This window comes from Haemorhous mexicanus, chromosome 5, assembly GCF_027477595.1.
Source record: "Haemorhous mexicanus isolate bHaeMex1 chromosome 5, bHaeMex1.pri, whole genome shotgun sequence".
NCBI lineage: Eukaryota > Metazoa > Chordata > Aves > Passeriformes > Fringillidae > Haemorhous > Haemorhous mexicanus.
The window spans coordinates 49,269,954-49,290,114 of record NC_082345.1 but is presented as its reverse complement, the minus strand read 5'-3'; the positions used below and the strand labels follow the sequence as shown (position 1 = coordinate 49,290,114).

The 20,161-nt window shown below is 35.2% G+C and overlaps 1 protein-coding gene across 3 annotated transcripts in view; it reads left to right on the top strand.

Moving 5' to 3' along the window:
* DOCK4 (dedicator of cytokinesis 4) overlaps nt 1–20,161 on the top strand; it is a 221,108-nt gene that overhangs the window by 185,320 nt on the left and 15,627 nt on the right. For all 3 annotated transcript variants that reach the window (XM_059847108.1, XM_059847110.1, XM_059847111.1), the window contains 11 exons: nt 1,760–1,855; nt 3,065–3,125; nt 4,832–4,925; nt 8,583–8,731; nt 9,754–9,840; nt 11,510–11,614; nt 13,413–13,554; nt 14,162–14,328; nt 15,586–15,672; nt 17,251–17,427; nt 19,383–19,466. In XM_059847108.1, the coding sequence (XP_059703091.1) occupies nt 1,760–1,855; nt 3,065–3,125; nt 4,832–4,925; nt 8,583–8,731; nt 9,754–9,840; nt 11,510–11,614; nt 13,413–13,554; nt 14,162–14,328; nt 15,586–15,672; nt 17,251–17,427; nt 19,383–19,466 (1,249 nt within the window). The remainder of the gene's footprint in view (nt 1–1,759; nt 1,856–3,064; nt 3,126–4,831; nt 4,926–8,582; nt 8,732–9,753; nt 9,841–11,509; nt 11,615–13,412; nt 13,555–14,161; nt 14,329–15,585; nt 15,673–17,250; nt 17,428–19,382; nt 19,467–20,161) is intronic.

Genomic DNA, 20,161 nt, shown 5'->3' with positions numbered 1-20,161 from the left:
CACATTGATGTCAGTTTGTAGAAGTACTTTGAATGTACCAGCTCAACTCATTATTGGAAATTGTGTGTTTATAATGAACGTGCCAATGCAATTGTAAAGAAAATGCATAAGTCAAATGCAGATAAGAACAATCTGTTTTGAAAGAGAAGTCGTACTTCTACTGTTTTTCTAGAGAAGCTATCAGTAATTATGTTCTTGAATCTGGGTTGAAGTGTTCCTTTTTAACATAGGGTAAAGACAAAGTAGAAATGAAAAATCCCTGCAGTAATCAAGATTCAATAACGTGACAGGCTCTACTCTTATTTCTTACTAGACACAAAAACTTCTATTAGAAGGAACATAAGGGGTTCAAAAATTAATTAAGGTATTCTTTATGGAAAACAGATGTGCCAGCTTAGTGCTTCAGCATTTTCTGGTTAAGGATGGCCTTATCATCTGCCTGCTGGCAATGAAAAAGAGTCAGCCTCTGATTGTGAGGGAAAGCCATCTGACTGCCTCCTTAAGAGAAGTGAGTTTAAGATTCATATAAGGGTGCAGGATGAATATCAGCATTTGCTTCTCAGTTCCAGCAGAGCACAGCTTCATTTAGGTCAAATTTGCTTGGAGAATTGCATCTGTGACATCCCTGAGCCTGTAAGGAGCAGAGCTAGAGTGCATAGCTAGTGCAGTTGGCATGTAGGAGTTCCTGAGTGCTGTTACAGGTTTGAGATTTGGATGTAGGAGGTTTTAGGGACTGAGCATGCTCAGGGCAGATGAAGGTCAGTGGAGCTGACAGACAGAAGGTTCAGAGGTGCTCTAAAAGCTCTAAGAGTATGGATGTGGGAATTTTCAGAGCTTTCTAAATAAACCATAACTGAGTACATTTTCAGGGAGCCTGCAGATATATCTCCATGGCCATGTCATCCACCTGAGCTCCTGCACCAAAGTATAAAACAGCTCTGTAGATAAATATTTCCTTGCTCACTCTTATAGAGAAAATGTGGAAATTCATGCCTAAGATAAATATTTGAAAATAAAATGAAAAACAGAGGCCTGTAGCAGAATTATCTAAAGAATAATAATAATAATGAAGACAATTACATTGTACATTTTTACTGACATATTGAAATCTTTCCACTTCAATGCTTAGTATGCATTTACATTGGCACAACAGTTTTTAACAAAATAATCTTATGACACTTTAAGCTAATGGAATTGTACATGTGCATGATAGTATGGTCTCAGAAAGAAATATTAAGTGAAGAGGTGGAATCATCTTGTTAAGACCCCTCCTCTATTCTTAAATATTATGCTTACTGAAATACTAGAGAAGAGAGGAGAAAAAAAAAATCTTTTTTAAAAATTAAGAAGGTGTATTGAGTTGATGAATATTCTTTTCTAGGAACACATTTAAATTCCTCATTTTCTGATGTATCAGCATGAAGTGAATATAAAAAATTTATGGAAGAGTTGTGTTAAGTCTTTGGGATATTAATATGTTCTGAAAATTAGGTATTTGACATATTTTTAACCTGATGCAGCTAATATAAAAATCGTTTGTTTTGTCAATGCTTCCTGGACTAGAATTCCACTTTTTGGTCCTTATCCTAGGTAAGACATTGTTTGCAAATTGCACTTCTTGGGAGGGTGTTTGTAAAAAAAAAAATCTTAAGTATCAAAGATGTTGCTAAGGTATTAAGGTACTGGTAAGAGCAGAGAGGTTGTCATAGTGACAGTTAAAAATAAACAGTGACATTTTTCTGGCTTGTTTTTTTTCCAGTCTGCTGAAGAAAATTGAGCGGGAAACATGGAGGGAAAGTGGTGTTTCATTAATTGCCACTGTGACTCGCCTCATGGAGAGGCTCCTGGACTACAGGTGAGTGGGTATCACAATTTAGAGGTAGGGTTGTCATCTTTGAGATATTAGGAGACAAATGCAGCTATCTTGCTCAGCGTTGACTGCACGTGGATACATGGCTACAGCAGCTGTAAGTGCTCAGGATCTCTGACAGCAGCTGCTTAGTCAACAGGAAAATGCAACTGGCAGGATGAAAACAACCAAGGAGACTCCCCATGGTGTAAAAAAGCCAGTGGTGGGCTTGAGTTTGCTGTCAGGGAATGTAGTAACTTTTGGCAGTAGGTTGGTGACTCAAGTCTGTCTGAAGACACAGAGCTCAGTACTAATCACCTGACAGTTGTTTTACACAATATGTAAAATTCTTATTACTGTGTCAATCATGCTTAGTTGTAGTGTCAACTGGCACAGTAAGTGTGTATACAAAGACATGATCTCTGGATGAACACCTCGCATTGACTGTACCATGTGATCAAAGGAGAGAGAAATGCAAGGCATGTTCTCTGTTTCAGGAGTGCCAGACTAAAAGCAATTTTCCCAGTCAATTGTGAGCCTGTGTAGAGGCTTCCCATTTCTGCTTAGTCCTCCTTATTGCCACCAACTGTAGCACTGTCCAGAGCTTAATTGTAAGGTTTTCTCCCTCATTCCATAGGGACACATGGTGAGACCTAGTACTGCACTTGCTGTCGTCACTGATAGCTTGAAAAGAAAGCTACTTCATCAACAAAGAGACTGAACTCTTAATTTCTAGAAGCATGGCACTGCTATTTCTCTTCAGGGACCAGCTGGATTACAACCTCTAGGACTCCCAGTCTTTCAAAACAGTGGTGTGCTGTTAGTTATGAGAGTATTTGGGGCAGTTGTTTAGCTCACGTATGCAAGAATGTTTTAAAGTTATGTTAAATTTCTTTTAGTGATTATGTGGTGATATCTGCCTGTTATTCTTTTATTTCAGCATGGTTCTACTGGCTACTTTTTTCCCCTGTGTGATAAAAAAAGTCACATAGTAATGACAGAGCCAGAAAGAAAACATTGACTTTCTTGACAATTGAGGTATTCAATGGACTACAAAAGGAGGCATGAAATCTCTTAGCTACTTGGGTCAGCTGTTCAGCTAAATGCAATCCTTTCAGTCAGCTTGCCAAGTGAAATGTGTCTGTTTATGGAGGTGTGCTTCACTGTAAGAGGCTAAACAGCATTCCTTTTGACTTTCATTACTTTCTGCTTTAGGGACTGCATGAAAATGGGAGAAGTGGATGGCAAAAAGATTGGCTGCACTGTTAGCCTTTTGGTTTGTATAATACTTTCTCTTTCCTTTTTTGATTTCAGTTGAGCAAATCCACATTTGAGTAGGACATACTTTGCTTCTTGTTGCCATTTGAGTAGAATTTGGCAGAGTAACACTACACTTATGATCACTGATTATTTTTTCCAGGCTGAGATCGGTACAGTAGGGAGATAGTCTTCCTTGGCATTTCATAGCTTGGTTCTGAAAGGTCTCCAAAACTGCATTATTCAGTTTTAAGTCTCTTCCTACCAGATAAACTTCACCAAAGTACTTTCCAAGTTTAATTAGCCCATGAGCTTGTGGAAACAAACATGCCTTTCCTCCTCTCCCAAGCCCAACAAAACCTACATGATTTCTCTTGTTTCTTTTCTTCCAAAAATTGATGCAAGCTGGTTCTTATAGCATATTGTATGGGATATCTTGTGAATACTGCAGGCTGACTATTCTCACCCCAGCAGGAGAGACAGAAATGATGCTCAAGACCTCCTGTTGTCATGCTATCATTATTACCACAAACCAACAGTGCTAAACCATAGTATGAAAAAGATGTCATTTTTGTTTACAAGATGCATTTTGATTCTAGGCCAGTTTCCACTGACAAGTTTGTTGATTCTGTTAACCTTGGAAAGTTTCCGTTTTCATGGTGAATCTTTTGAAAAGCTGTATTTTTAGCCAGAGGGGAAAAAAACAAAATAAGCTGACTTGTAATTGTGCACTTTTGACGTCAGTGAAACAATTTGGGATCACTTCTAAGTAGCAGTTATACATAAGAGAACAAAAGGATTTCTTCAGTAGGAAAATAGTACTCTAAATAAGGATGATATTTACTATGAAGTCATAAAGCAGCTGGCTTGCTGTCAAAATATCTGGCATAATCTGAATTCTGTAAAGCACCTGGATTATTTTCATCCCTAAGGAGGTTTTAATCTATTATTAGCAAAGTATCCTAGAATTGTATAAAAAGAAAATGAAAATATTTTAAAATCCCAAAACACCATATTACTTTTTAAGAGGATTTTCAATGACTCATACGGGCTAAGGTGGACTTCACATCCTAATAATTTTCAAAGAAATTTTTAATACTTTTGCACAACAGAGAGAGAACGAATGCTAAATTTTGTCAAATCAGTTTAAAAAATATTTTCTCTATAAAGTTTTTATTTTTTATGTTTTTATAGTGTTCCTCCCACCTTTTTCCTTGATAATAACTCAATTTAGGAAACAGTGGCCCAAAATATGACTACTGTACACTAGAAGAAACACTACGTAGTTTAAAATAGCGATTTAAATAATAAAAGAGAAATTGTTAATTGCTAATGAGAATCAGTGCTTAGACTTTTCTAGCCTATAAATTTTTATTAAGCAAAGCAGATTATCCTGACCATGGAGTATGTCTAGCAGAAGGACTGAAGCTGCATGTCCATTGTGAATGTGGCAGTACTTGTGAACAGTGCTATAGGCTTGCTCTCCTCTTCCTGTAACTTTTTCATATCTTGCTTTAGGGCTTGTAAATAGATAAAGAATTTTTTGAACTAAGGATTGTGATATTGCAGTCCATATTTTATCCATGTAACAAAAAATAGCAGTTGTTCAGAAATGTAATCTACGCATGTATTTCTAGAATATTGCGCTTGAAGTCTTTTATATGCAACCATTATCATAAATTTATTAACTACTGCATTTTGTTACAAAATTCAATTTTATTTCAGAATTTTTACAAGACTGAACTGAACAAGGAAGAGATGTATATTCGCTATATTCATAAGCTCTATGACCTACATCTGAAAGCACAAAACTTCACAGGTAACTGAATACAAACTAGAAAAATATATTTAGGACTGGTCTGTGGTTTGCAGTCTTTTGCAACCCTGTAAGCTGTATTCTCAGTGCAAAACATACCAGCCCAAGCAACAGCTGAATTTCCTTGCCTAACTGATGCCTCAAAATACTGCTTTTTTCAGCACCATTATTTGCTGAGCCATGGTGAATGTAAATTGCTTCTGTTGATACCCACTAGCAATAAGTGTGTGATATGATCATTTTTCACCCAAATGGAGTGAAAAAGTTTGGAAGAAATTTTTATGAGCTCATTTTGTGGTATCTGAGCCTATGCATTTTTTTGTAATGCTCTTGCCTATCTGTTTGGTGAAGTGTTTCCACAGCTGTGTTTCAGAATCTCATTTTTGGGTTAAAAAAAGGAATAAAAGAAAGGAAGACCCATATCACTTACTCATGATGAGGCAGAGAACCTAAAACCTGTGACAAGTATTGCAACTTAATGATGTCTTTCTAAACCTTCACACACCATATTTGTAGTACTGTTGTCCAAGATTTCTCTAATTTTGTACAAGGTTGGTTGTTATCTTTTACATGAAGAAATAAGATATTGTGCATGGCTGTTGTTTATACAGCTAAACACACACTTCATTTGAAGAACTACATGCCATCAGTAAGTGCTGAAGAAGATGAAATCAGTTCCTTTTAAATCACACTGTCTTTGCCAGAATATTATACTGACCTTATAATACCTCCATCTTTTCCCCAGTGTTTACAATTGCCTATGTTCAAAATTTCTAGATTTTGATTTTTTTTCAGCAGCAGGTTATTTGGCTAGGGGTCTTTAGTAAACAGCTTACCTGGTGTCACAGCGACTGTCCTTATGGTTTTCTGCTATCCATAAGAAAGATTTGGAAAGTGTTGGAATTTCCACACTCCCTTTGGAGTTCTTGGATTGAAATGTGGACTAGTTAGCAGAATATGTTAAGGAGAAATTTTAATTTCCTCATGTGATCTGGCAATAGTGAGTCACAAGAGAATTTTGATTATCAAGAAGTCCCTTTGCCACAGCTGGCTTTTGTGTCAAGCTATTTTTTTTGCATAGTAGATCTTAGTAACTCTTTGAGCAGTGTTGAGTTCCCTTTATGCACTGGGTACTATTATGTGTCCACCTTATCTTCAACTGTGATATGAACCTAATTTTTTAAATTGTTTTGCCATCCATTCTGATTTTAAACAGTATTTTGCTCAAAATTTATTTCCAGGACATTGTTGTACTTACTATGTGTTTGTTATCAATCTGTGTGATTTTTGTGTTCTTTACTGTGGTAGATTTCACTGCTTCCTTTTATTTTTAATTTTTTGCTGGAAGAGCCTTTATAAGACTTGTCTCACACCCATAATTAGAAAACAGACTTGTGTAGTCCATTGCCTTGCCTTATGAGAGAAAATACAGATTTTTTTAAATCAGCTAGTCTAGAGAATTTGGGATTAGAAAAATAAGTTTGATACTTCAGCAGCATTCCTACATGTTTCAGCATTAGTTTGCTAATGGCATTGTTTCATCCTAGGGATGAAATGGTTTTTCTCTCATTTCCATAGTATGATTTACTGGACTTTTTCTAAAAATTCTCTGTTAAGAAAAAAAAAAGTCATTTTTATTCAAAACATTTCTTCAAATCTTTGCACAGCACTCAGTTACAGCTATAGATATACCTCTCTTGAGGTTTATATATATTCAGCCTCTCTTGAGGCTGAATCACATGAATGCACTGATTCCTTGTGTCCCCTCAGTCACCTGAGAACTGTAATGAGATTTTTTACCTATCCACCTTAGAAATATCTAGTGTTTTGAATATTTCCTGTATAAATTGAATTTTCCACATCATGAGTCAACTCTATTTATCTCTTCTTAGTGCTTTGATGCATGTCAGTAGTTACAGACCTCTCCCTGAGGTACCAGTATTTTATTTGTTGTGTTGGCCACTGCCAGGCATACAATGCTGGGTGGAGGAATCCTTCAATCTGTAATTGATACAATCCTTGTAATCTGGCTTGTAGTCTTCCATACAAATTTATTATAATTTAAGAAAACTACATTGTTATGGCAGACAAATTTTTTTAAGGACTTAGATGCCAAGTTTAGCAAGGAAAGGTCACAGTGAACCATCCTGAGCAGCTACTTATGTTCTGCTATCTTTTGCTTCCTTATGATTTTGAATAATTTATTATCAGCCTCATGGATTTTTAAAATTGTCATATAAATGTGCTTCATGTCTTGAGTACAAAAATGTAGCTTGAAACTATGACAAAGGTGGTTACTAGTCAAGCAGCCTGAGTGTGATGCCAGAATTAAGGTTGTCTCTGGAACTCGAGCTGCTTTTCCTTGCATGGGTGTATCACAGCACAGCACCAGTTTGCACCACACTTAACATTTTGCAACAGTGGGGTTCAAGGCACTCTCTCACATAAATATCTGCTGCAGTGATGTTTTTTCATCCACAGATTCTCAGTTGGACGTGTAGAGGAACAGTACTGGTAGAAAAAAATACTGTAAAATTTGCCTTAAGTCGCCTGTCTTACGGGAGCTCGTATGGCAGAAGAAGTAGTAGGATATGGTTGTCTGGGGCAAACTTAGCTTAGCACAAAAAGTACTTTAGTACTTTATTGGCTTTTTTTTGCCTAATGTACAACCTATAAAATCTGCAATAAAATAAGTCCAGTAGGGAACTTCTTTCTCTAATGAAGTACATATCCAGAACATGGCCCATCTTTGTGCTCACTCATGCAAACTGGTCCTGTGAGTGGCAACATAAACTGTGAATATTACCTTGGAAATCAATAATAGATATGCTCAGTTAGCCAAACTGAATCGTTGTAGCCAGTAGTAATTCTGGTGTTTTGTAATTTGCCAAAGTCTGACTTTCCAATAAAAAGATTAATTTTATATTATATTAGTGTACTGTTTCTGATAAATTCCTGAAATCAAAGTTTAAAAAATAGTAGTTTTTATATTCCCAGATAATTTATACTGATTAATGTAAAGATTACTACACAGCTCTCTGAGTAGACACCAACAACCTGTTTGGTTCATGCCAAACCAAAAACTAAATAAAATTTTAAAAATTAAAAAGAGAAAAAATATTGCACTTGTAAATTGCTTATTATGGCCAGCTGGTAAGGCTCAGCTATCAGGAATTTATTTCTCTATGGAAGGAGTGGATTCTATTAAGCACACATCTGCCTCTCTGTTTTCCTCCCAGCCCTCTCTTTTGGAATGTGTCCACAGTCTTGTTGTCTTTCCTCTTTCACTGCTGATGTTCCTCATCCTCTAGTCCTTGTTCCTTTTTTCAGACAGCAGAGTCATTGAGGGTTTCTCCTTAGCAGTAGGGAAGACTGGGGCTAAGCAGGAAATGGTTACTTAATTTCTGTTCCTTTGTATTTTGAGACTCCAGGAGAAGTGTTCCAGTGACTCCCCTTTAAATAGTGTGTGAAAATTTTAAGTTATTTTTGTTATAGCTGTAGTAGTAACTCTGTCCAAAACCACCACTACCATCTGCCTAATACTCAAAATAAATCAATTACCCATTAGAAAGGTGCCTCTCAAGAAAAGCATTCACTTCTCTGTGTACCTTGTCTGTTTTATGTGTTTGGTGTTGATAATTGCTGTACTTTGTCTTGCAGAGGCTGCCTACACGCTCCTGCTGTACGACGAGCTGCTGGAGTGGTCTGATCGGCCGCTCAGGGAATTTCTCAACTACCCCATGCAAACAGAGTGGCAGCGTAAGGAGTGTCTCCATCTGACCATCATTCAGAACTTTGATAGGGGAAAGGTAATATAGCCCTGTTTTACTGAGTGGATATGGGAAGGGTAGTTTATTCATTTTAGGATCTTAGTTCCAGGGTTGCACTCTTTTCTTGTATTGAGGCGAAGGGTTTGTCCTTGCTTGATTAAGCAGTTACTTAGAGATGCAGTATGTTTCTTCTAATCCTGTGGTGGTATCCTAGAATTCCCCCACTTACATATGAGAATAGTTTTTCACTTGCATAGCAGTTGGCTTTGTAAATGTCAAATCCCTTTATAAAAGGAGGTATAATTTTTCCCCATTTTAAAGGTGGTGAAAACAAGCCTTATAAAGCTGATGAAATTCACTTAGTGACCAAGTGAGGATTGTAAAGGCTGTGTTTACACCTTACAGTACCATGTTGTATCTCTTAAAAACTAAAAATTAATTTGGTTGGGGGATTGCAGTTCATTGTCATTAATGCAAATGCCTGTTCTGAATTAAGCAAGTGTAATTATCCTGTAGTCTAAAATTTTATATACACATAGTGCTCTGATTTGTCTTACTGACAAACATGCAATGCATTACAGTTTAGTGTAACTAGTGTAAAAAATCCATGTAAGCCTAATAAATGTAAAAAATGGATGCTGATCATCATGTTTTTCAAACAATTCTGTAATTATATTATATAGTTTAACTTACATGGTGCAATGAAGTACTGTACAACCTAAAAAAATTAGGGTAGATGTATTAAAAGTACGATTTTAAAATGTAAAAATCATACTGTGTTGAATCCGTCTCATGTAGCATCAAAAGAGTCATCCATCACTCTTGCAATTACTTATATTTTGTGCACAGTGCAAAAAGAATAATTAAAAGTATCTAAATATATTTTTAATTCTTCAAAGAATTCATTGGTATTACTCAGAAGCCATCAGCATGTTTAGTGGACAGAGTGTTCAAATATTTTCAGTAACAACAAGATTTAGTATAGATAGAACAGACCACTAATAGATCACAAATTGTCAAACAGTTGCTTCAATTACTGAATACCTTTTATTTGCTTGCAGTGTTGGGAAAATGGCATTATCTTATGCAGGAAAATTGCAGAACAATATGAGAGCTACTATGACTACAGAAACCTCAGCAAGATGAGGGTAATGTATTTGAATACTTCAATCAGGAATCCAAAAGTTTTTTAATTTAGGTTATAAAATATTACTGAAGAAATTAAATTTACCACAGAATGATCCTTAGGTTTGGTTTGCACTCTTATTTTTTACCCTGAGGTTTTTTTCCTACAATAAGGATTATTAAAAAGGGAGTGTGATCTTTTTGAAGAAAAATGAGAAAATACTATCTTAGGATTTTTATAGAGCAGTTTGGGATGGAAACCTTAAAGATGATCTAGCTCCAGCCCTCCTGCTAGACACCTTCCACTAGAGCAGGTTGCTTTATTTTGTTATAAAATCAATGTTCTCACAATATTTGTACCTGTACAATACCCTTTTTGTGTGCATGCTTATGCAGAAAAATAACAATATAAACTCACTTTCATTAGTTTCCTACAGTTTATCCTGTAAATATGCTTCAGTAGAAGCAGCAACATGTCTTTGCAGTTGTAATTGCAAGCAAAGCCACAGGCAATAGACACTTTTTTTTTAAATTTACTGCTTAAAAATATGATCTCTTTAATATTACATAGTAAGAATGAGTCTTTCTTGGTAAAATTTTCTTCTTGTTTCTTTCATTTTAGAACTCTAAACATTGTTTCTCATTCATTCAGATAGTGTACTTTAAAAATTACTGAGTCTTCTTTTCTTATCTGCTTCTGATGGATTCAATTTTGTATTGCAACTTGCCTTTTAAATTTCCTGTACATGTAGGATACTTGCTGCTAGGACTGAGTGAAGTCCCTTTAATTCATAGCTGCTTAACAACATTATGCAAAATTATGCAATGTGGCAGGACTCTCTCTTATCTGCTTATTCCATATATATTTTGATATGTCAATGGCAGAATCCTATAAGCAAAAGCAAACTGATTATCATGTGAATAAAATGATTAGTTTATGCATGTTTAATTAATTGTACTGAATGTGTTTTGTGTTTGAAATATTCTTTTGCTGTATCTGTGCCACCAATGTTAATCCAGAAATGGAGGTGTGGGGATTCTCATAGCAGAATAATTAGGCAGCTATTGATATCATATGCATACTAAATATCTGTCTGTTACCTAAAATAAGGCTAAGACTGTGTTTGGCTTTTTCCACATTATTGAAAACTTTGGTGAAAATATCATCAGAAAAAGGGAACTTTGGTATTAAGATCCCCTTGTGTCAGTGTCATAGGTGAAATAAAAACCAGATGTATTGATCAAAAATTATGCTAATTGCTATTGGGACATTTTAAAGGAGCTCATATTTGATGCTTAAGTCATTGGAATATGGTGTGATTTGGACACAACTGCCTTGAATATGGAAATTAGACCTTGCTGATTTAACTGACCACATTACTGCCATGTGTTTGGGTGATTAGCAGATTACTGGGTCATATGTTTCAAACTGTCTTTCTATTTTACCCCTTTAATATTGGTACTTCACATTTTAAAGGATTTATTTCTTAATTCTTGGAAACTTTCAGATCCCTAAGAGGTGTAATTACTAAATCTGATGCATTCAGAAACTTCTGGATGTCCTAGTTGTTGCTCAGAGATTTATTGCAATTCCATTACCCCAGAGGTGAAAGACACTCCCATTTGTGATAGCTTATGGTAAAAATAGGCTTTCAAAAAAATCTAATTGCATTTCTTCTCAATCTCATACAGATGATGGAAGCATCTCTGTATGACAAAATTATGGATCAGCAGCGCTTGGAGCCAGAATTTTTCAGAGTTGGTTTCTATGGGAAAAAGTTCCCATTTTTCTTGAGGGTAAGTGAAATGAAAATAAACAGAATGGAATAATGCTGTCATTCATAATCACTTTCACTGTCTTAAAATTTGTTCATACCATGTGCAAGTTCTTATCCTGTGAGAAATTCTTTACCTTCTTGTTTTGTGGTTAAGAAAAGGTCCCGACTAATGAAAAGACAAATTCTAGGTTTCTAGAGTCCCACAGAAACACAATATTCATGTTTATGTTGGAAACTGCACCTATACTGTTCCACAGACCAATGGTTCATGGTAGTTTGTTCCCTTTCTCTATTCCTGCTGGTGGGTACTCAGGGAAAGGCTGTCAGAAGTAGTACCCATTGGTGGTGGGATAATCAGCAATTTAACATTTAAGCAATTACATTCCCAAGTTCCTTTTTTTTTTCCTAATGACTTAGAAATTGCACATGCTGAATTTCATTGATTATTAATGCACTAAAACTGACAAATAATAAGGTTATTTCTCTTGATCACTAATCTGGAATTCTGAAGTTAGCGAAGTGCCCTTGAAAATGTTAGTGATGTTTACACTGTTCCCCTCTTCTACAGTCTGCAGTAGTTTAGCTGCACTGACTGTCACCTTGGGAAGAGGACAGAATTCATTTTATTCATGGAGCAGCTGAAATCATAGTCCAAGTTCCTCTTCCTGTGGTAATTAAAATAAGTGATGAAGGAGCCTCCTATGTGGCGGAGGCCTAAAAAGTCTGATTCGTCTTTGCCTTAGTGGTGATGAAAATGGCTATTTCTAACTGGTAAATATAGCATGAAACTCTCCCTTTTAAAAGTAATGTTCAAAAAGAGTCTGATGGGAAGATACTTCTTGAGATTACCTAATTTTCATCTGAATATAACTTCTGTATAAACCAATTTGAAAATATTAATCAGAAAGAGTTTAACTGATGGAGTCAAAGTAATGGAAAGGGTTGCACAACAGTGCAGCACTTCCAAACCTTAGGTCTTTCACTGCCTGTGCATCCTATGAATTTTTCAAGTTAAACATACACAGCACATATTTATGCTTACAACGCCAACAAGGACAGACGTAATACATTTGATTTAAATTTTTTATGGCAAAGAAGTTTGTAAATCTGGCTGTGTTTGCTGTAGAAGAAATAAAGACCAAACTTCATGATAAAGCTTTCGCATTTTAATTTGTAGTTGAACAATAATATGGTTACAGGGCTTTTTTTGTAGCAATTCCCATGAAAGTCTCGATTCTCAGAATTCAATGCCAGGAGCATTCTTTTACTTTGTGTTGTAAAAACTGGATCATTGTAATTTTCCAGGCTGATAATTGATCAACATTTACAGGGTAAGGCAAATTGAATGCCTTTATAATTTTCTTATGCAGTGTTTTTCTTCAGAATTATATAACATCAGAACAAAGTTTCTTAGTCCCTCATGGAATTGACTTCGAACCCATTTCATTGTCTCAACTGTTTGTTGGGTTATATTTCTGTTACATATTTTATACAGCCTGATATATCATGTTAATTGCATAGTTTAATCCACTAAGAAAAATTTCTCCCTTCAGATTATTATTAAATTTTGAAGTGTAATTATTACATTTTTCCAGACTTTTGAATAAAGCATAACTTATATGATAAAATGTCCTTCTTCTAAGTTACGTGTTCTTTCTATGTTCCTTATTTTTATTGTTGCCTTTTGTTTCTTTTTTTCCCCCCTTCTTTAAACAATGTAAAAGTTGCCTGAAAAATCTATATTTAAGTGCGTGTGTTTGGATCCCACTTATTTTCATGCAACTTGCTCTGGCTTTTTGTTTTCTTATTCCGCGCAGAATAAGGAATTTGTTTGCCGAGGACATGACTATGAAAGGCTGGAGGCCTTCCAGCAGCGAATGTTGAATGAGTTCCCACATGCCATTGCTATGCAACATGCTAATCAGCCAGATGAGACCATCTTTCAGGCAGAAGCACAGTGTATCCACATAATCACAAAGCCATACTCTGCACTTACATTTCCTATGCTTGTAAAAAATGTAGGTACACCTATAGCCAATTTCGATCACATGGTGCCTCCACTGAAATTAATGGTAGGTGAGAATTTACCTGCATTTTGTCCCGGTTCACTCTATTATGTTTAGAAGTTCCTTGTGTAATTTTAGTTCTATTTGAGAATTCCTTGACATGTTATCGACATTTTTTCTTTAGCTAAAAATACCTATAGAACTATCACCACTGTGATAATGGTGTAGCAGTTCAAGGTACAGTAATTTAACTTCTTACAATGCAACATTATGTTAGCATGGCATGACATATTATGTAAGAATATATTTCATTAAATCCCTTTATGTACTATTCCGTGTAAGTGGCTCTATTTCAAAAATAAAGATGAAATTTTCAACAAAGCAGTACAAAGAAATCTCAAACAATCAAAAAATCTCTGGTTCCTTTCCCAAACCATTAATAGTGTAAAAGCATTTCATGAGGCACGCTTTTCAAAGAACTTTTCTTCTGTAATGCTTCAGGAGTCAATATGCTTTGCTAATTTAAATAAAGTGGGATAGCCTTAACTCTTTACATATAGATTTGCAAATTTATGCAGTAACACCAATTCCAGAAAACCAGGAAGTTTTGCAGAGAGATGGCATTCCTGATAACATCAAGAGCTTTTACAAAGTAAATCACATCTGGCGATTCCGATATGACAGACCATTTCACAAAGGGACCAAGGACAAGGAAAATGAATTCAAGGTAAAGTACCATGCCCTGATCTACTGAACCTATGGATTTGTTTGTAACATCAACAACAAAAGCTGCCTTTTTGAAATATCATCTGCATTTGCATTATTCAGCTGAGTGTGGTACATCAAATTCTCTAGAGGAGATGGTATCTCAGGTTTGACTATTTCACTTCTTATTTTTAATAAAATAGTATCAAAAATATATGGGAGATGCAGAGGTCTTGCTGTATATGCGACTAAAATGGAAAACTGTTTTTTTTTTTTTTTTTTTTCATCATGATGTATAGAAGGCAGAACTGGACAGAGCAGTCTCAGAAAAGTTTCTCAGGCAGATGGGAAAACATTTTTAAGGAGGTAATCTGGGCTATGGATAGGATTGCCTAAAGCTTTCTCTCTCTAGAGCAAGGGAGAGACAGTTTTGACTGAACTGCAGGATAATGACCTGTTCCTGTGATATCAAGACTAAAAAGTACCTCTGAACTTAGAGATTGTCTCAGGGAAAAGCAATAGTTCCTTCCCTAATAGGTAAATCCCTTCTGTTCCTTCTACTAAAAATGTCACAGTGAAAATTCATCTTTTGGTGTAATTTTAATTCTTACCCACTAGAAGCACATCCTGATTCAGACAGACAAAAAGAGTTATCCCATAATAATTTTGTTATAAATTTAGAAGAAAAACCTGTAAAGATAATAAATTAGCTAAATTGAGTCACTGTTGTCTTCTGATGTATGTTTAAGCTTTGTTTTAACTGTACAGCTTACGTATATTTTTTGTGTAAGCACTATCCTGTGTGTTGATTTGTTGTTTTACAAACCTCCGGCACAAAGTGTTTACCAGTATGATATTTGAGTTCAGCTATGCATTCTGGAATCTTGACTAGGGCTTCTCAAAGGAGACCTGATCATGCTCTCTGCTCTGTAACTTGTTCTGCTTCAGAACTCTTGTTCTTCTCAGAAGTTAGATCAGAAAAGAAATATTAAAATACCAACGCAGTCATGAGGGACTTTTGGAGATTTGGGGACAATATATAATAAAGTTTAAGAGTGAAGAATCAGCAGAAATTACTGCTTAGTAGTAGGACCTAGAAAGTAAGGAGAGAAGTGAGTGTCATTGACTTATGGGATAGACATTTCAGTAGGAATTTGGATGTTAGTATTTTCTTTAATTTATACTCTTACTTTAGTGAAGGTGTTCATAAAGGGAACTGGTAATAATTAAGGAAGATACAGAGTCAAATAAGGAAACAAATTGCTTTTATGTATTTTAGAGTCTATGGGTAGAGAGAACCACACTGATCTTGGTGCAGAGTTTACCTGGAATATCTCGTTGGTTTGAAGTAGAAAAACGTGAAGTGGTGAGTAGAAGACTCTGTCAATACATATTGTGGCTTGGTTTACTTTCTTAATCATATGTTATTCTATGAACTGCTTTAAGATTTTAATTTCTTTGACCAAGGTCTCAAGGTGGCTACAACAAAATTATTTACAAAGTATATTAATTTGTCTGATTTCTCTTGTCTTCAAAAGTATTTTTAAGAACTACCCTTAGGATTCATTTAAACAGCTGAGAAAAGAAAAAGAAGTTGAGAGCAATAATGGGCACCCAAAGGCAACATTTAATGTCAGTAAATTACTTAAAACTCAGCACCACTTAACATTTAATACTTAAAATATCTATAGGTTAATGTATCCTTCAGTGTCCTTGAAAAGTAACCATTCTTCAAGTTCCTGTACTATAATAAATGCTACGAGCTACTGAACAGAACCTGTAGGAATAGGGTCAAATTTACCAGTCTGTTATTGACACCTTGGAAGTTCCTCTCTTTGCTTGTTCTATTACTTAAAAAATCCTTAAATAGATTCCAGATATATTTGGAGGAGTACTCATCCTATAAATATCTCTAAATAATTGGTCAATTGCTGAGCCCTGAAATGTATATAGCATGTTTAACTATTTTCCTTCTTGTCAAAGCTAGTGTTAGAATAATCCCATTAAATATAAAAATACCATAGTACAATTGATTTTCTCTAAAACTCTGCTGTTTTTCTTTTATAATAGCAGGAAAATGTCACCATCTTGATATTCTCCTGTAGAAAACCAAAGGCAGAGTTTAGTAAAATCAAAATGTGTGTGACATGAGAAATTTTGTTAGTTGATTCCTGCTGAGTCTTTACTAGGTTAGTATGACCACTGATATGAAGACCTTCAGTTTACTAGCATTTTACCATTACAGTCACCATTTACAAAAGTAAACTGTAATAATTTTTCCTGGGCATGTATGAGGTCATGACCCAGATTTGCACTTGTATATTTTGGTAAATTATTGGCAGCTGCAAGCCTGCAAGCCTTCCCAACAGAGCATTTGGTTTTTCTGGCAGTTCACACTACCTGTTGAAAGAACTTCCCCACCCTTGAGAGTTGAGAGGCACATCCTGCTCATGGCTGCCTTTGATTATAACTTGATCATTATTTTAGCCCAAAGCTTGCATTCAAATTCCTAATCCATAAAGTCTCATTGGTAACTTCACTTTGGATGGGGAAACTAACTCACCAATACTTCAGCTCTGCTCTGTACCCTTAAATTGATTAAGTTCCCTGACCCCAAGCCTCTTTTAGGTAATTACCAAGGACAGTTTAATCCTGAATTCTAAGAGTTCCACCAAGGGGTGAAAGTATATTAATGTTTTGCAACAAGGGTTAGGTCATCTCGGGGTCAGGTAATGAGTCTACATTGTGACAGTTGTTTCTTTTGATCATTGATTGCATGATAAAATCAAATCTCTCCCCCAGCTGAGAAGTACTTTGTCTCTCAAACTACTCTAGGACATAGAATAATATTGTTTTATGTTAAGAAATCAAAAATTACCTGCAATATATTTCATCTTTCAACTGAAGATTAAGTTGTTTGCAATGTTTCTCACTCATGTTTCAGGTGGAAATGAGTCCCCTTGAGAATGCTATTGAAGTTTTAGAAAATAAGAACCAGCAGTTAAGAACACTGATTAGTCAGTGTCAAACTCGACAGATGCAGAACATTAACCCTCTCACAATGTGTCTAAACGGGGTCATTGATGCAGCAGTTAATGGTGGAGTTGCTAGATACCAAGAGGTAAGCGATTACTTTCTGTTTATTAAAAATCCGATTTCTTTCCCTGTACAGATGCAGCTCCTCTGTATGAAATAAGGACAGAAAGTGCTCTATGAATAATGTTTGTAATTATACCTATATTGCAGTTTTGGGTTAGGTAATGTTAATGACGTGGTTTATTGAAATAACCATTTTGCTGTAGATAGTACCATAAACTTACTCCAGTGATGACTCAATTCACAATTACCCTGCATTCTTCAGTGATTTTTTTGGAAATTTTCAATTAACCAGTTAATATAAGTGAATTATTATAGTACACTGCCTATTCTGGTTTAGGAGATATTTCTGGCCAACTAACAAATTTACTTTTTTGTGCTGACCTTCTAGTTTTTATATGCATGTATATATATATGTATATATATTTTATTTTATATATATATATATATATATACATGCAAATTCTCAACAAGAAGTTCATTATCTTAAAGAATCATAATATTTTGGTTCCTTCTTGTGTCTCTTTTCCAAGTTTTAAGAAAAGCTATTTTGGGGGGAGGGGGGAAGGCATTTAAAAAAATAAATACAATTAGAAATGTCTAACACTGGATTTGTTTCTAACAGTTGTTCCTCATTATTAAAATTTCTGAATCACATTAGGAAAACCTTAAATGTTTGGGATGCTGTATTTATACAAAATTCTGTGGAATTATGAAACTTCAATGAAAAGAAAGAGTTGAAGTTTTTTGCAGCCCAACTTGATTTTTCTCTTTCTCCTAATAGTCTTATGAGATATATGAGTCTGCTGGTTTTTCCTTTGAAAATGTCAGTTTGAATAACATTCTGTCAGCTTGTCTCAAAGTCTGAGAGATTCGGTGTTCAGTCAACAGTGTTAAATATGGAAAAACTGCATCTTAATTAAACTACAAGAAAATGAGTCCAGTATAGGATTAGGATCTGTCATCAAAACTGCAGTGTTATGAAAATTGTGAGACCGAAGCAAAGCAGTAACATTTTTTATGTTTCCTAACTGCCTTTAAACAACAACAAAACTGTTTAGCATAGTGAAGCACGATGAAGGGAGTCCCTGGAGAAATACAGTCATGTCAGAACAATGTCTGGTTTGAATTAGCAGGGTCAGAGCTAGCTCAGTGTCTCTGCACAGCTTCCATTCTTCACAAGCATATCAAAGGTTCTAGCTTGCTCCTCATTATTGTCCTTGGCTGTAATTCTTGAGCTCTTAGACAGTGTTCATGTTTCGATTCCCTTCTGCCCTCTGTCTCTCACTGTATTAAAATAGGATTTTTCAACAATTCGTTTTGTAAACATCAAAACTGTTAGCAATAATTGTGAAGCTTTTTTTTTTCTTCCATTTCTCTCTAATTCTTCTCTTTGCATGTCCATTTTTCAGTCTATATATGTCTACCTGTTGTTTTGCCAGTTCTTATCTTCTACCTTTCTTGCTATCCTGTTTTCTGTAAATGCTTTTCCATTTCACCTGCTTTTCCCTTCTGCCCTGTACGAAGCTCAAAGCTCAGTCACTCTTGGAGCATTTGATCTTGAGGTAAGAGTGACCATGTCTTTACCATTATCTTCCTTCCCTTCAGGCAACTTCCAAGTTTTAAGAAGTGTCCTTTGACCATCTGCTGCCTTCTTGATTCTGTCTTCCTTCTTCCCTCTTTTTCCTCTTTAAATTATTTCCTGTATTTTTTTTCTTTTCTGATGGGGAAGAAGCTATCTCCAATTATTCAGCACCTTCAAATTGCAAATGTTGAACCTATCCATTCATTAGTGGCTACATTTTTTTGCCTGTGGTCTCCACCAATGACTATGTGATTAATTATTTCACATGTAATATCAATTATTGCAGTTCAAAGGAACTTAAAAAACATTTGAAAATATCTATCTTTGTTTTAAAAAAAATAAAACTGTTGTGTTTTTACTCAGTTAGTTTTACTTTGTAATTTTATTGTGTTTAGGCATTCTTTGTCAAAGAATACATCTTGAACCATCCAGAAGACGGAGAGAAGATCACACGCTTAAGAGAACTTACACTCGAGCAGGTAAAGTGGGCAAAAGACTGACAAGGTGACCTGTTCAGCTGTTCTAGCTAAAAATGTCCCCAGATAAAATTAAAAATATCAGAGGTTAATAATTGCCCTGTGGTCTTCAGTGTTTTCTGAGTTAGATTCCTAGTAGAGAGTAACTTCCTATACAAGCAGGTTTCTGGGCCATGCTTATAAATTTTCCCTAGTCCTTTCCATCATCAACTTAATCACTTCAAACTGGTTTGTGAAAAATAAAAGTTGAGTGAGAGGCCTGTCTTGTCATGCTCATATACAAATATTTGCACAAAATATATTATCACTATTATAGAATAAACATTATCTCATTGAAACATTTGATGGCTTTGGCATATATTTGTATTTTACCAATATTACAGAAAATATTTTCACTACAAGTTTCCCATAAGAGCAAAAAAGCATTCAAAATCTTATTGCAATGAAAGATATCTAGTAGTAATTGGCAAAGTAGGTAGGCAGTGAAATAAACACAAAGTGATCAAATTAAGCATATGCATATTCTATACATTATGTTTTTTGCATTGTTTCTCCATTCATTTATAACCCAGTGACCTACCAGCCTCAAATATGAAGTTTTTCCATTTGAAAATTTTAAATATTTTTAATCAAAGATCTTACTAATATATGGACTTTTTAACTGGCATTTATTTATTTTTGTTCTATGCAGAATGTTG